Genomic DNA, 15,407 nt, shown 5'->3' with positions numbered 1-15,407 from the left:
AGATCATTAACAAAGATGTTAAACAAAACCAGCACCAGCACAGACCCCCTGGGACACTCCGCTTGATACTGGCTGCCAACTAGACATTGAGCCACTGATCACTACCCGCTGAGCCTGACAATCTAGCCAGATTTCTATCCACCTTATAGTCCATTCATCCAATCCATACTTTTTTAACTTGCTAGCAAAAATACTGTGGGAGACCGTATCAAAAGCTTTGCTAAAGTCAAGATATATCACATCCACCGCTTTCCTCATATCCACAGAGCCAGTTATCTCATCATAGAAGGCAATCAGGTTCGTCAGGCATGACTTGCCCTTGGTGAATCCATGTTGACTGTTCCTGATCACCTTCCTCTCTTCCAAGTGCTTCAAAATGGTTTCCTTGAGGACCTGCTCCATGATTTTGCCGGGGACTGAAGTGACGCTGACCGGTCTGTAGTTCCCTGGGTTCTCCTTCTTCCCTTTTTTAAATATGGGCACTATATTTGCCTTTTTCCTCCCCCAATCGCCACAAGTTTTGAAAGATAATGGCCGATGGCTCTGCAAGCACATCAGCCAACTCCCTCAGAACCCTTGGATGCATTAGATCTGGACCCATGCACTTGTGCATGTCCAGCTTTTTTAAATAGTCCTTAACCTGTTCTTTCACCATTGAGGGCTGCTCACCTCCTCACCCTAATGGTCTGTTCAGTGCAGCAGTCTGGGAGCTGACCTTGTCTATGAAGACCGAAACAAAAAAAGCATTGAGTACTTCAGCTTTCTCCACATCTGTCACTAGACTGCCTCCCCCATTCAGTAAGGATCCCACACTTGCCCTGCCTTTTTCTTGTTGCTAACATACCTGAAGAAACCCATCTTGTTACTCTTCACATCCCTTGCTAGCTGCAACTCCAGTTGTGCTTTGGCCTTCCTGATTACACCTCTGCATACTCTAGCAATATTTTTACACTCCTCCCTAGTCATCTGTCCAAATTTCCAGTTCTTGTAAGCTTCCTTTTTGAGTTTAAGCTCACCGAAGATTTAACTGTTAAACCAAGCTGGTCGCCTGATAGATTTACTATTCTTTCTGCACATCAGGATGGTTTGTTCCTGTGCCCTCAATAAGGCTTCTTTAAAATACAGCTAGCTCTCCTTCAGTGGTTCTCAACCATTTCCGACCACATCTAACTTGCACCTCCCCCTCCTGTTTAGCAATATGGGTAGAGCAGGGTGATCAAAATCTGTTTGGAATCTCAAGCTGAGAGCTCCTGGACCTAATCGATGATAAAAACTGACTGGCTCCTGGGAACAGGATATTTCCTCTAGGAGAATTCAATGGAAAAATATTTCTCCTTTTATATGAGGGAGAAGATAAACATACATAAGAACGGCCATACTGGGTCAGACCAAAGGTCCATCTAGCCCAGTATCCTGTCTTCTGACAGTGGCCAATGCCGGGTGTCCCAGAGGGAATGAACAGAACAGGTAAGCACCAAGTAATCCATCCTCTGTCGCCCATTCCCAGCTTCTGGCAAACAGAGGTTAGGGACACCATTGATGGACCTATCCTTGATGAACTCATTTAGTTCTTTTTTGAACCCTGTTATAGTCTTGGCATTCACAACATCCTCTAGCAAGGAGTGCACAACTAGGAAAGTTATGACCATTAAAAGAAATGTGTGCAGTGGTTGGTGCCAGGGTTTAACAATAACTGTAGCTTGTATTTGGCACTGAGCAGCACCGGAGAGGTATTAAAAGCTATACAATTTGTTGTGACACAAAGGCACAACAGGACAAAAGAACCCTAGTCGGAAGGAGAGTGGGCCATGTTCTTGCTCGAATGGCTGCTGCGGCTGCTTCAGAGAGAACCTTCCGTGCGATGGTGAAGAATAAAGGAGCACACGTAGAACAGTGTGATCGGGCACTCTGTGAGACAGCCAGGAATAGCATCAAAAAGAGCAGTTATGGAGCCAAGTGGGCACTACGATATATTTAAGTAAGCCATTTGGGTCTTAGAATTAGTGAGATGAAATGGTCTACATTACACCCTTTTCCCCCTCTCCCATTGACTGTGTTTATATATTATGCATGCAAATGCACAGAGTGGTGGATCCTCAATTATCTTGCATTAGCCATCTACAGAAATGTGACTATTCAGAAACAAAACCTCTCGAAGGATGGATGACAGCAGAGTTGAGAAAACCACAGGTTGATGCTGAAAGGAGTGGCTTGAGGAAGGGGTAATACCCGCTTCAGACGGAAAAAGGTGTGGGCTGCTCAGTGATAAGGAATATCCTCAATGAGAAGTACCAGTGCAGCCCACGTCTGTACATGGTTTCAATTGTGGGTGACATTTTCAAAAGGACCTAAGTGGCTTAGGAGCCTAAGTCCCACTTTCAAAAACAACTTAGGCACTTGAGATTTAAGCTCACGTCACTTTCAGGGGGTTTCAAAAAAATGTTACCCTGAAAGCTTTTCTGGGCAGGCACCTTGGCCAAAGTTTTACAAAGCGTTTAGTGCTTTTAGGTGCCTCTATTTTTGGATGCCAACTTGAGTCATCTTAAAAGTAGTCTAATTTTCAGAAAGCACTTAACATCCACTTCTAAAAGTCAGGCCCTTTTAATAGGTCTTAAGTTGGACATCCAAAAATGGAGGCATCCAAAATCACTAGTCACTTTGGAAAATCCTGTCCCTTCTCTTTTTATTTGTCTGCAAAACACATAACACACTTCTGGTGCTACATAAATAACATCATAATAATAAATCATTAAGATGAGAACAGGACTCAGGAGAGGTCTCTTATGTCCTGTGGAAATATTTATAGTTTTGATTGCAAATCCTGCACATTAGCATAAAGAAACCATTCATGTGTAATAAGCTAAACTAAAAGCCAATCTTACTATGATCCTTATCTCCATGCACGCATTTCCCTAAAAAAGTAAATAGTCTTTCTCACTAACATCTGCACAACAGGCTGCTTCCCACACTGAGGCAGCACCTGCCTGGTTGTACTTTGCATCAGCAGAATATCAATGATGCTTACTGAATAATACAAGAAAGCTCTTTTGTGACTCAGAAGGGCAGACAACTGCAAGAGATTTTCCTTCACTGATACAATATTTTAATTAAATGCACACCAAGAACACAGGAGCTTCCCACAGCTGCAGGCCTTGCTGGTCACTACAGCTGGCTCTTTAACATCTGAAAGGGAGAATGGATCTTTGTTTTGTTAGTTACAGGCTCTCCTTTCACTGTAAATTTTAGGAGAGTGGGCTCTCCTGGCCATAATCTGGCATGTTGCGAATGGGAGCAAACAGAGGCAGTAGAACAATGTGCATATCCTCAATTCAGCTGTCTGGCTAGACATTAGACAGCTCTGCTAATTAGAATCAAACGCTTGCAATTCCATAGTATGCATGCGCCAGTGGGAAATGACATCCTGCCATATAGGGCTCTTTGGGTGTTTGTCTTTCTGGGCTGATTTCCTAATTCCACCATGTTGAATGGAACACACAGAATTTCTTTGAGGCATGCAACATCAGGTGGAGAAACAGGGGTTTATACTATATATACACATCAAAAAAGCCTCTTCTCCCTTCTTTTTTAATTTACCCCAAGAGTGTGTTGAGAGTTCTGCCTATGCCCTCCTGTGGTAAAAACATGAAATTATTAATACTAGCCACGGATAAATGAGCTATGGATTCTCATACAATTTTTTTCCCCCACTGGTCCTTTAACTTCTTGGCTTTAATTCCTGATTTGCACTGGTATAAGTGGAATAATCAGACTGTGTGTGTTTATTACTGTTCTGACCCTTGGGTTTTATGGTAAAGATTAATCAACACTTTTATATGGAAGCAAATGCAGAAGGTATCTTCCTGCTCTAACAGTAATTCAGCCGATGGACATTGTGATTTTTAACTATAAGTGAATTTTGACTTCAGAATTCATTTTTAAAAAGGCAGCCATTAAAATTAACTAGGGAGTCAAAATTAATACCTAAAGCAACCCAATGGGTACTTTTTACTAACAAGGAATACTTAAGGCTGAATTTAAAATGTCACTGAATATTATGAACATGAGAGTTCCGTATTAAATGATATTTAGTTGACCCCAGTACAGTATATTCAAAATGTGATTCTGTTTTATGCTCTTGGTAGCATGATCAAGTATGAAAAACTTTTGGCCATAAAGCATTATACCAATTTTTTTATCTATCGTAAAAACAGCAACAGGCTAGAACATCAGCATATTTGATGCACATGAAAGACAACCGAAAAGGAAGTAAACCTTAAGCAGACTGCCAAACAGTATGTCACATCTGAAAGACATATAACCTCTCATCTGTTATTTGGGTATCAAGGAATTATCTGAAACACTTCTATTTCTCTGTCGTCTTGATGTATACGCAAAGTTTTATTCGTTTAACTAATGGTGTGATTTTGTACTGATTTAGTTCAACAGGTGCAACTTTGTGTGTGGACACTCACAGGCCACGTCTACACTAGCAGCACTTTACTAGTATAATAATAATGGGATAACCATGCCAGCAGGGAACTCCAAGGGTAGATGTAGCTATACCATCACAGTTGTAATTCATATCAGTATAATTTAAATTCACCCTCCAGGGACTAAACAAGCTATTCCAGTAAAAGTACAGTTTTGCTAATATATCTGTATCTACGCTTGGGGCTTCAGCTGGCATGACTCTGTCATCCAGAGATCATACCTCTTCACAGCCCTGATCAACATAGCTATGCTCGCAGAAGTCTGTAGCGTACCCTGGGCCTTATTTTGATTCAAACCTGATTTAAATTGGGTTCAGCTTGAATCTGTAAAATTTCAGGTGCAAATTGTGCATAGAGAGGCCCTTAATCATGGCTAAACTTGAAAAAACAACACTGAGAACATTCAATTTCAGAGAAACATTTAAAACTATGCTCATAAACAACAGAGCTAGCTAAAAATCCCATGTATTTTCCACACATACAAAAAAATTGAAAATTGAAAAATTGAAAATGAAAATTGTTTGTTTAGTTCAAATTTTTTGGGTGGAATTTTCCAGTTTAATATTTTCCTCCTTTCCTCTCCCTCCCGGTTCTTTCCCTTCCACCCCTGTGGAGGTTTTACAAGTGAATAAACAAAAAAGGGGAGAGAAGGAGGGAGGAACCCCAAAAATGAAAATTTTTCATTTTTGATTTTTTAAAAACTGGAAAATTCTGATCAAAGTGAAAATTTTCTATGAAAATTCAGTCAATAATTCTTTTTTTGTTTGTTTGTTGGCAAAAAAAGTTTTGCTGAAAAAATGTTGACTAGACCTAGTACACAGAGCTGTGCAAAATTCAGCAGCTGTTTCACTTTGGGGAGGAATGATGGCATAGAACTGGAGGAGACTTAGCCCTAGCTCTTACACACACTTCTTATATGACCTGAGGTAAGTCACTGTGTGTCTGTGCTGCAGTTTCTTCATCTGTAAAACAGACTTACCAGCCTCAGCGGTGTGTTTGTGAGGGTACATCCATTTGTGTTTTAAAGTATGCCCCTTCAGATGAGAGAGGGGTTTATAAACATCAGGTATTATTATTATTACATGAACATTTTCCTCAGTTGCAATTTACAGTAGATTTGCAACCACCAATGTCTTTTTGAGTGTTGGATTCAAAATGAACCCCCAAACAGTATCATAGTTACCCTGTAAGGGAACCCTCATCTGCAAATCTGTTCTCCTCTCACCCAGTTTTACTGCTGTTTAGGCCTTAAATGTCAGATTCAAACAAAGTGAAGTCAATGGAAGGGTTTCCAATAACTATACTGGGCTTTAGATCACACCCTAGGGTTGAGATTTTCAAAAACAAACATTCAGTGTCGTCTTTGCTCCGCTCCCACTGAACTCAAAGGTCAAACTCTCATTGACTTCAATGGAAGTAGAATTGGGGCAGAAAAGAGCAGAGATTATGTGCCTATGTCCAGAGAGCAACAGTTTGGAGCCCTCTGTCAGGTAGAATGAATGAAAGAACCCTGAAAGGAGAACAGCAGCAAAATCAACACAGTACAGAGATGTAGCTATAATATGCCATGGCAAGAGCTGTCACAGCTCAATCCAGTTAGCTGTCTTACAGGTGCTACAGGACGGGTATGGACAAGTATGTCTAAATCCACTGTGAAAGTACATTTGTATTAAATAGCTACATCCACTTACCCCTTCTTCAAGTGAGACACATATGCACTCTGTAGAGCTGCTTCCAGGAAATAGGGAAGTTCAAAGTCAGAGAAAGTCACAGTGCTGCCTTTTATGCTTCTTGAATGCAAGGTCTGGGAGGAAACAAAAAGTGATACAATTATAAACTCATTGTCCTTATTTGATTGCATGCATTGGGAATCACTTTGCAGTGATTGGAAGGATAAAAAGAAAGTGATGCAGTGCACCATGCTACAACTTATGTACCATACTGACTGTAGTTTTGAGATGTTCAAGTTTATGAACTTTTTGATTTTATGAACCCCACAGGCCCCAATTAGTTAACAAAATAAGGGTCCTACTGTATCAAAACTCTTCTATTGTCTGAAATATTGAGAGGACACATCACCCTTTCAGTATTGCTCTGACAATCCTTTTAGTCTATCAGTACATGTAATTCTGCCCCGGATTTGCCCAGCTTCCATTGACAAACTCACTGGGAGCCCTGTCCAAAGATAGGATTTGGGCAACGTACAGGTAAGTCACACTTAGGGCACATTTCTTCCTTACCTTCTCAAGTTCCTGCAAATACACTTGTGCAATGACACATGCTCTCTCGAAACAAGCCATGACCTCCTCTTCCCTTTCAGACAGCCGAGCACGGGAGGCAATCGAATTGGGCGAGCGCTCCAGTGAAAGACCTGGAAAATGGCAATACCTTCTTAAACCCAAGCTCAGAAATAACGAAGTCAATGTACTCAGTTTTCATAGCATAAATATTTACAAGATGACAGGGAAAATCTCCTAAATAATACATACTTTTGTTTTGTTTATTTTCTTGCTTGCTACAAATACTTTTGGAAACATTGGTAGAATAAAATATACTGTACACTAGGACTGTCAAGAGATTTTAAAAATGAATCGTGATTAAAAAAATGAATCGTGATTAATCGTGCTGTTAATAATAGAATACCATTTATTTAAATATTTTTGGATGTTTTCTATATTTTAAAATATATCAATTTAAATTACAACACAGAACAGGAAGTGTACAGTGCTCACTTTACATTTATTTTTAATTACAAATATTTGCACTGTAAAAAACAAGATAGCATTTTGCAATTTACCCAATACAAGTACTGTAGTGCAATCTCTTTATCATGAAAGTTGAACTTACAAATGTAGAATTATGTACAAAAAAAAAACTGCATTCAAAAATAAACCAATGTAAAACTTTAGAGCCTACAAGTCCACTCAATCCTACTTCAGCCAATCACTCAGACAAACAAGTTTAGTTACAATTTGCAGGAGATAATACTGCCCACTTATTATCTACATCACCTGAAAGTGAGAACAGGTGTTTGCATGGCACTGTCATAGCCAGCGTCACAAGATATTTATGTGCCAGATGCACTAAAGATTCATATGTCCCTTCATGCTTCAAACACCATTCCAGAGGACATGCATCCATGCTGATGACAGGTTCTGCTCGATAACGATCCAAAACAGAGCGGACCAATGCATGTTCATTTTCATCATCTAAGTCAGATGCCACCAGCAAAAGATTGATTTTCTTTTTTGGTGGTTTGGGTTCTGTAGTTTCCGCATCTGAGTGTTGCTCTTTTAAAACTTCTGAAAGCATGCTCCACACCTCATCCCTCTTAGATTTTGGATGGCACTTCAGATTCTTAAACCTTGGGTCTAGTGCTGTAGCTATTTTTAGAAATCTCAAATTGGTACTATAACACTGTACCCCATATTAATAATAGAAATATTGTTATGATATGAATAAGGCATAACTAAAATATGTTTTATGCAAGATGGATCATGTGAGGTATCACTGGAAAGGTTATGATCTATTGAATGTGTTTATATATTTATCCAATTTGTATGCACGTATCATTTCTGTATCTGAGGTTAGGAATACTGACTATGTAACAATTATAACTGTGTATTTGGGGGAACACCCACCAGACAGTAGGCAATCAGCCTCAATGTGCCATTAGGAAGAACAATATGACTCTAAGCTACAGAAACTCTGCAACCTGCCTAAAACAACAATTAGGGTGAACAATTACATTTTGTAACCCTTGAGTGTATTAAGTTTAGTTTGCGTGTTTTGTTTTATTTTCTCAGTGATCTGCTTTGTTTTGTTTGCAATCCCTTATAATCTCTTAAAATTTACCTTTTGTAGCTAATAAACTTATTTTTTGTTAATTACAAACCTCAGTTTGTGCAATTCATATCTGGGTGGGGGGCAAAAAGCTGTGCATATCCTCCTCCACACTGAGGGAGGGGACAAATTTTTATGAGCCTTGGTTTGCAGATCTTTCTATACAAGGCAAGACAATATTATTTTGGGTTTATATGCCAAAGGAAGTGTGCACATGAGTGCTGGCCATTCCCCTAGCTAAGTCCTCCCACACAGCTGATTTCAGTCTGTGTCTGCAGCCGGGTGTGGCCATAGCCATGTGTGTTCTGGAGAAGGCTTGAGAGCCTAGCACAGCGAGGACAGGGTTAGGGTTAGAGTTACCCAGGCTGGTGGAAAGGGTGGGCTCAATGAGACCTCAGCACATCAGGTGGCACCCCGGGGCAGGGGGGGAGGCGTGGGTATCGGTCATCCTGTCACAGGTACCTTCTTTGCATTTTGTCAAATCTGCTATGAAAGTGTTCTTAAAATGAACATGTGCTGGGTCATCATCTGAGACTGCTATAAACATGAAATATATGGCAGAATGCAGATAAAACAGAACAGGAGACATACAATTCTCCCTCAAGAAGTCCAAACACAAAGTTAATTAACACGATTTTTTTAACAAGCATCATCAGCATGGAAGCATGTCCTCTGGAATGGTGGCTGAAGCATGAAGGGGCATACGAATGTTTAGCATATCTGACATGTAAATACCTAGTGATGCCAGCTACAAAAGTGCCATGCGAACTCCTGTTCTCACTTTCTGGTGACATTGTAAATAAGAAGCAGGCAGCAGTATCTCCTGTAAATGTAAACAAACTTGTTTGTCTTAACGACTGGCTGAAAAAAGAAGTAGGACTGAGTGGACTTATAGGCGCTAAAGTTTTATATTGTTTTGTTTTTGAGTGCAGTTATGTAACAAAAAAAATCTACATTTGTAAGTTACACTTTCACAATAGAGAGATTGCACTACAGTACTTGTATTAGGTGAATTGAAAAATACTATTTATGTAATCATTTTTACATTCAAATATTTGTAATAAAAATAATATAAAGTGAGCACTGTACACTTAGTAATCTGTGTTGTAACAGAAATCAATTTATTTGAAAATGTAGAAAAATATCCAAAAATATCTAATAAATTTAAATTGGTACTATATTGTTTAATAGTGCAATTAATCGCAATCAATTTTTTAAAATCAATTTTTTTTAGTTAATTGTGTGAGTTAACTGCGATTAATCGACAGCCCTACTATACATCTATAGGTATTTTGTATTCACTATCTTACAATTGTTTGATACAGAACAATATTATGCATTTCTATAGCACCTTTCATCTCTTAAGAACACCACTGAGGAAGGGAAGTATTAGCCCTATGGCACAGTTGGGCAAACTGTCGTACAGAGAGATTAAGGCCCATATATGCAAAAATGGCCACAGATTTTATAGTAGTGGGTAGTAATAGGGGATTACTTTGTTGCGGACCTATTAACAAACATTCCCTTTTGTGTTTTGTCTTTTCTGTCAACTGTCTAGTTTATTTCATCCTCCAGTCCCTCTTCAAAGGTTGTAGTTCTACAATCACATGTTTTTCTATTAATTTTAAATGTCTTTCTCCCCTGCTGATTGCTAAATGAAAGTCCTGCACAAACAAAGGAAACTGATTCTATATGTAGAGGAAGCCATGAAACTCAGGTTTTTTTCCACAAGAGAACTATCAAATGCACAGGCTAAACTAATTCATAACTATTTTTCTCTGATCTGTCTTGGCTATACTCATCTAGAGGAGCTACTTGCAATGGTGGTAGGTTTAAAAAAAAAAATCAGAAAGAAGAGTGATTTCTAAGCTGATGTCCTTTTAAATGCAGAGAGGGCAGTAGGCTTCTTTTAATGGAGTCCAGCATATGGATTCGTGAACATTATGAAATCATGCAGAGTGGCAGGTCAAAATCACAAATGAGCATCACCACACATATACAAAGACTAGACTACCCAGATGTAACCCATTCTCCTCTGCTAGAGAAAACCCTGAGAAACCAGCATCCCAGAGCTCGCTGAAAGAAACCCACCACAACCCATGAACACATACACATCGCACATACATACGATATCTAATGTGAACCCAGAAACCAGCATGAGGGCTGTCGTGTAGATAGGATTCAGCCATTTCTACCTCCTGCTCAGAATAGTGAGGCAAGAGGGAGTAAAAACATACAAGTTCACACTACAGCCTCCCTCCACTGGCGAATTACCACTCTAAAGCTCCAGGATGAGGACTGAAGTCAACAATTCTGCTCCTCAGGAACAGATTAACTTTCTACTACAAGGGTGAAACTCATCTGTGCAGGTGACAGAGCTTTCTCGGGGGCCCATCAGAGACCGTGGAATAAACTCCTACAGGAACTAAAGACCATCGCAAACCTCCCCACCTTTCACTACACGTGCATGGAGCACCTCTTTGACCTGGTCTCCTCTAATATAAACACATCATGTGTATAATTTTTTTTAAAAAAAAACAAAAAACACTGAACCCATTGTGATTATTTGGGGAACCTAAGTATGACTTATGAATTTTGGTCAATACTAGGAAGTTCTGGCCACAGAAATTGCTATATCGTGAATGTCCCTCTCACTATGTGTATCCATCATTGCTGACAAGTCTTTAAACCTGTACCTCCCAGACTAGGAGCAATGGTGGCTTAATAGAACTCAATGACCACACATACACAAAAGCTCTATCCATCCACTCACTAGCACTGGTACCAATATCTCCTGTCAGACTCACACAGGTGGCCAAAAGTCAAAGCGTCAGTGGCCAGGGTAGATAGGAAACAATGGGATTGTGGATGCAGCAAATAAAGTTAAATGGCAGCATACCAATTCCTCTTCTTCACACACCAATCAACTCACAGCTAACACATGACTCCTAAAACCCTGGAACCTAGGTATGCCAGAACTGTCTATCAATCCAACGATGGCACTAAGGAACACTGAAGCGCACAGAGCATGAAGCCTGGATGTTTCAGCATAATGTCTGTGTTGAACACAGTTAAAAGGAAGTCAGTGTGATGGGCAGCACCTCACAGCTGATCAAGATGGAATAGTTTCAGTTTTGCAGACTGTGCTCCTCATTCCTGAAACATGTTACACTATGAATCTACATCTGGGACAAAGAACTGCAGATGTCATGCTGTGCCAGTAAATTTGGGTACACAATGTCTTTGCTTAGAAGAATGTGTTTCCAGTGTACGCTCTGCAGTCCAATTTATAAACTTGGCTCGGGGAAATCAGTGAACATTAAACAAGAGTGTTTTTGAGACTTGTTCTTTACGTCAATTTTTATTAGTTTTTAATACATAAGTATACAAAAGTCAGCAGAATACTACTTAACACTTTACATTAAAGCTCTACAAAAACTAACTAATCCTCTTTAGAGGAACATTATAATTACCAGAATTGCACAGATGGGGAAAACTGACAGAAAGGTCTCAAAATGATTCAGCACCAGAGTTAAAATTAGAACCCAGGAGTTCAGCCCCAAAATTAATCTGCTAGATCACACTCTCTCTGAAAATAAATGGCCTGATCTTCAGCAAGATAAATCAAAGATTGAGATTAGTTCTAGTATTGTCTGGAACAAACCTTTGAGAATTCTGGCAAAAAATAACACACACACACTAAGCAATGTTTGTCATCAGTCTTGACATTCCTTTTTCAAGCAGTTGAGCAGTGCTTTGGGCACTAAATGAAACAGATTGGAAAAACAGACACATTTGGTGTCCATAACTTTTGAACATTCACTGCAACATCCACTCATATTTAGCATGCCTCTTCTGCAAACAAAGAAAAAGCTTAATTCAAGCAGAGGTTCTCCACCAAAACACTCCCAAAGCACTGGTTATTTGGGTCATTCATAAAGCTTACTGGCACATTTTGAAAGCATAAGCTTCTTTTTCCGGAAGAGTTCACAAAAGCTTCATCTGTTGTTATTTCTGAACCAACAGTCTTTCATAATCTTATGGTACTTTTTATTTGACGGTCTGAGGTGGTGAGGTGAGTGGAGTTTAAAGCTTCAAACAACCCCCTGAAGTTGTTATTTTTCCTAAAAGGAGAGATGTAGCTAAGAGATTAAGTGACTTGCCTAAGGCTGCAGAGTTAAACAGACCACTAGCTTCCAGTCTTGTATGCTTGACCCACTTGGCCACCCTTTTTCTAATGGGCATGATTAGTTATTTTCACTGTTATTGCTCTTCTTGAACCTTGTAATGGACATTCTTATCTGCTCAGACTCCCAATTGTTGTCAGAGGAGCAGGTGACAGCTACGGCCAGGTCAGATTTTTATCAACTCTCTGCCTGGGCAATAGACTGCAATTATTTCTTCAGGATGTAATTATTATCCATGCCTTTGTCAACACCAAATTAGATACTGCAATACACTCTATATGGGGCTATGTATTTATTCCATCTGGAAAATGATGTGCACAATTTAGAAGCCTGCTTATTAAATGATTTTTTTTCCATGGACATATTAAACCAGTGGTCTAGGACCCGCCCTGGCTGATTATAAATTTCTCGATAGATTTTAAAGTGCTAGTTTTAATCTATAAAATCCTAAATGGCCTTGGTCTATAAGGGAGTCTTTTTGTGGCATTCTGCCATAGTTGCAGTCAGGGAGACACCACAGGTAGAGTCCAGTGACGTGCAGTCACCTAGCCACACCAGAGATGGGAAGGGGTGATTTGCCCTTAGGACCAAAAGCTTTTGGAACTTGCTTCCTCACCGATCACAACAACCCAATTTTGTTAACCTACCAGACACACCACAAGGACCATGTTTTCTCCCTGGCCTATAGGGGGTTGAAGACTGACTGGAGAGGGGTCAGGCTTGATGGTGACTTTTTTAGTAGGGATTATCATACTGGTGTTCATGTAAGTCACTGCTGGGGTAGCACTGTCTTTGGGGAATTGCTGGAGTCCATTTAACTTGTGGTTTATAAATTTATAGAACTGAGGTCTGTTCCTCAGAGTTCAGCCACCCAGCATCCATGCTATGAGGTGGAGTGAAGCAAGGTTCGGGTGCAGCAGCCCCCTGTGATCCTGAGAGAGCAGGTCCAGATGGTTGGGAACAGCCGACAGAGCTGCTACTGCCAAGCCTATGAGCGTGCCAAACCAATGCTGGCGAGGCCAGGCTGGGGCAATCATAATGACTCACACCTTATCCTTCTTGATCTTGAAAAGGACCCTGTTGATCAGTGGGATTGGTGGGAAGGCATACATCAGAATGCTTGATCACACCAGCAGAAAGGCATTGGATAGCGAGCCGCTGTCAAGGCCTTGCAGAGAGCAGAACTGGTGGCATTTTGTGTTCTGCCTGGTGGCGAACAGGTCCACTTGGGGAGCTCCCCACTTCTGGAAAAGCATCCTGACGAACTCCAAGTGGAGGGACCACTTGTGGTGAGAAAAGAACGACCTGCTTAGGTGATCTGCCAGCGTGTTCCGAACACCGAGGCGGTGGGAGGCTTCCAGGTAGATCGCCATGCTGGTTGCAGAAATCCCACAGGCGAAGGGCTTCCTGACACAGGGCCAATGACCAGGCTCCCCCTTGATTGTTGACATAGAACTTGGAGTCCGTGTTGTCTGTCAGCACCTGCACCATATGACCCCACAGATGGGGAAGGAACACCTTGCAAGCAAGGCGGATGGCCCTGAGCTCTCTGACATTTATTTGAAGTGACAATTCCTCTTGAGACCATAGCCCAAGTCTTGAGAGCACCAAGGTGTACTCCCCAACTGAGTACCAGAGATACTGTGGGCTGTGAAGTTGCAACAGAACACCTTCCATTACTGGATCCGGGTTGGACCACCATTGGAGCGAGGTGAGTACCCGGGAGGGATCGCAAGGACCCTGTCCAAGGGTTGTCTGGCTGGGGAATAGATCGACAACAGCCACATCTGAAGGGACCTCATCCCCAGTCTTGTGCACTGGATGACGTAGGTGCACGCAGCCATGTGACCTAGGAGTCTGAGGCAGACCAGAGCTATGGCGAGCAGGTGTGCAGTGATCTGGGCAGCTTTCAGACACTTGAGAAAATATATCTTCAAAGATCGTGACATTAAGAACCAAACCAAGGTTCTCGTGTACCAGGATAACATTATCCCCTCTCTCCTGTACAGTGCTGAAACCTGGGTCATGTTCAGTAGACACCTCCAGGCTGTTGAATGATACCATCAAGATTTTATGAATTAAGTGGGATTATAGACGCACCAACATCAGCTTTCTGTACCAAGCTAAGACACTCCAACATCAAAGCTATAATCATCTGCCACGAAATCCGCTGGGTTGGTCAAGTACTTCAAATGCCAGGCAATCGACTCCCAAAGCTGGTCATGTTCTCACAATTGAGTCAAGGCTAACTGATGAGGGGAGGGAAAAGAAAGCACTTCAAAGACACCCTCAAAGCCAACATGAAGAAGTGCAACATCGACAAACTTATGGGAAACCCAAGCCCTCAACCAACTAAAATGGAGAAGGACCATATGGCAAGGATCCCAGCATTCTGAGTCTCAATGAAGACAACAGGAAACAGAGAAACAGGAAAGAAGGAAAGAACATATTGCAGCCTGACTCAACAATCCAAATCCACCCCTTCCACTGGAAAACATCTGCTCCAGAGATAAGATCTGTGGCTTCCAGATTGGTCTTATTAGCTACCTGCAGCTACACCAGCAATAACCACTATCGTTTCCTGGAAGACTATCATCTTCGAACTCCAAGGGATCACCAATTACTACTACTTATCCTCCTCAAGGCAACCCACAGTAGCAATGTGGGACAGGATCTAAGTTCAACACATGCTTTTTTTTCCTCCTTGTTCTTCAGCAGATTAGTTCCAAGGAGAAAACAGAAGTATTTTATTGCTCAGTAGTTGCATGCTTGAGATGATAAAGAAATGAATTATCCTTATCTTTGCTTGTGTAATTGCAGCATGCTTTCACGTTGCCTTGTTAGTGCCCACAGTAAAAATTACAAAAGAAATAGTTGCATCAGCATG

At 40.9% G+C, this 15,407-nt stretch overlaps 1 protein-coding gene across 8 annotated transcripts in view; it reads right to left on the bottom strand.

Moving 5' to 3' along the window:
* TTC7A (tetratricopeptide repeat domain 7A) overlaps positions 1-15,407 on the bottom strand; it is a 268,350-nt gene that overhangs the window by 227,089 nt on the left and 25,854 nt on the right. For all 8 annotated transcript variants that reach the window (XM_038395347.2, XM_038395348.2, XM_038395349.2 and 5 more), the window contains 2 exons: positions 6,731-6,861; positions 6,182-6,294 (listed from right to left, as the gene is read on the bottom strand). In XM_038395347.2, the coding sequence (XP_038251275.1) occupies positions 6,182-6,294; positions 6,731-6,861 (244 nt within the window). The remainder of the gene's footprint in view (positions 1-6,181; positions 6,295-6,730; positions 6,862-15,407) is intronic.

This window comes from Dermochelys coriacea, chromosome 3 (genome assembly GCF_009764565.3).
Source record: "Dermochelys coriacea isolate rDerCor1 chromosome 3, rDerCor1.pri.v4, whole genome shotgun sequence".
NCBI lineage: Eukaryota > Metazoa > Chordata > Testudines > Dermochelyidae > Dermochelys > Dermochelys coriacea.
The sequence above is the reverse complement of the archived record's forward strand: the minus strand, read 5'-3'. Positions and strand labels throughout refer to the sequence as shown.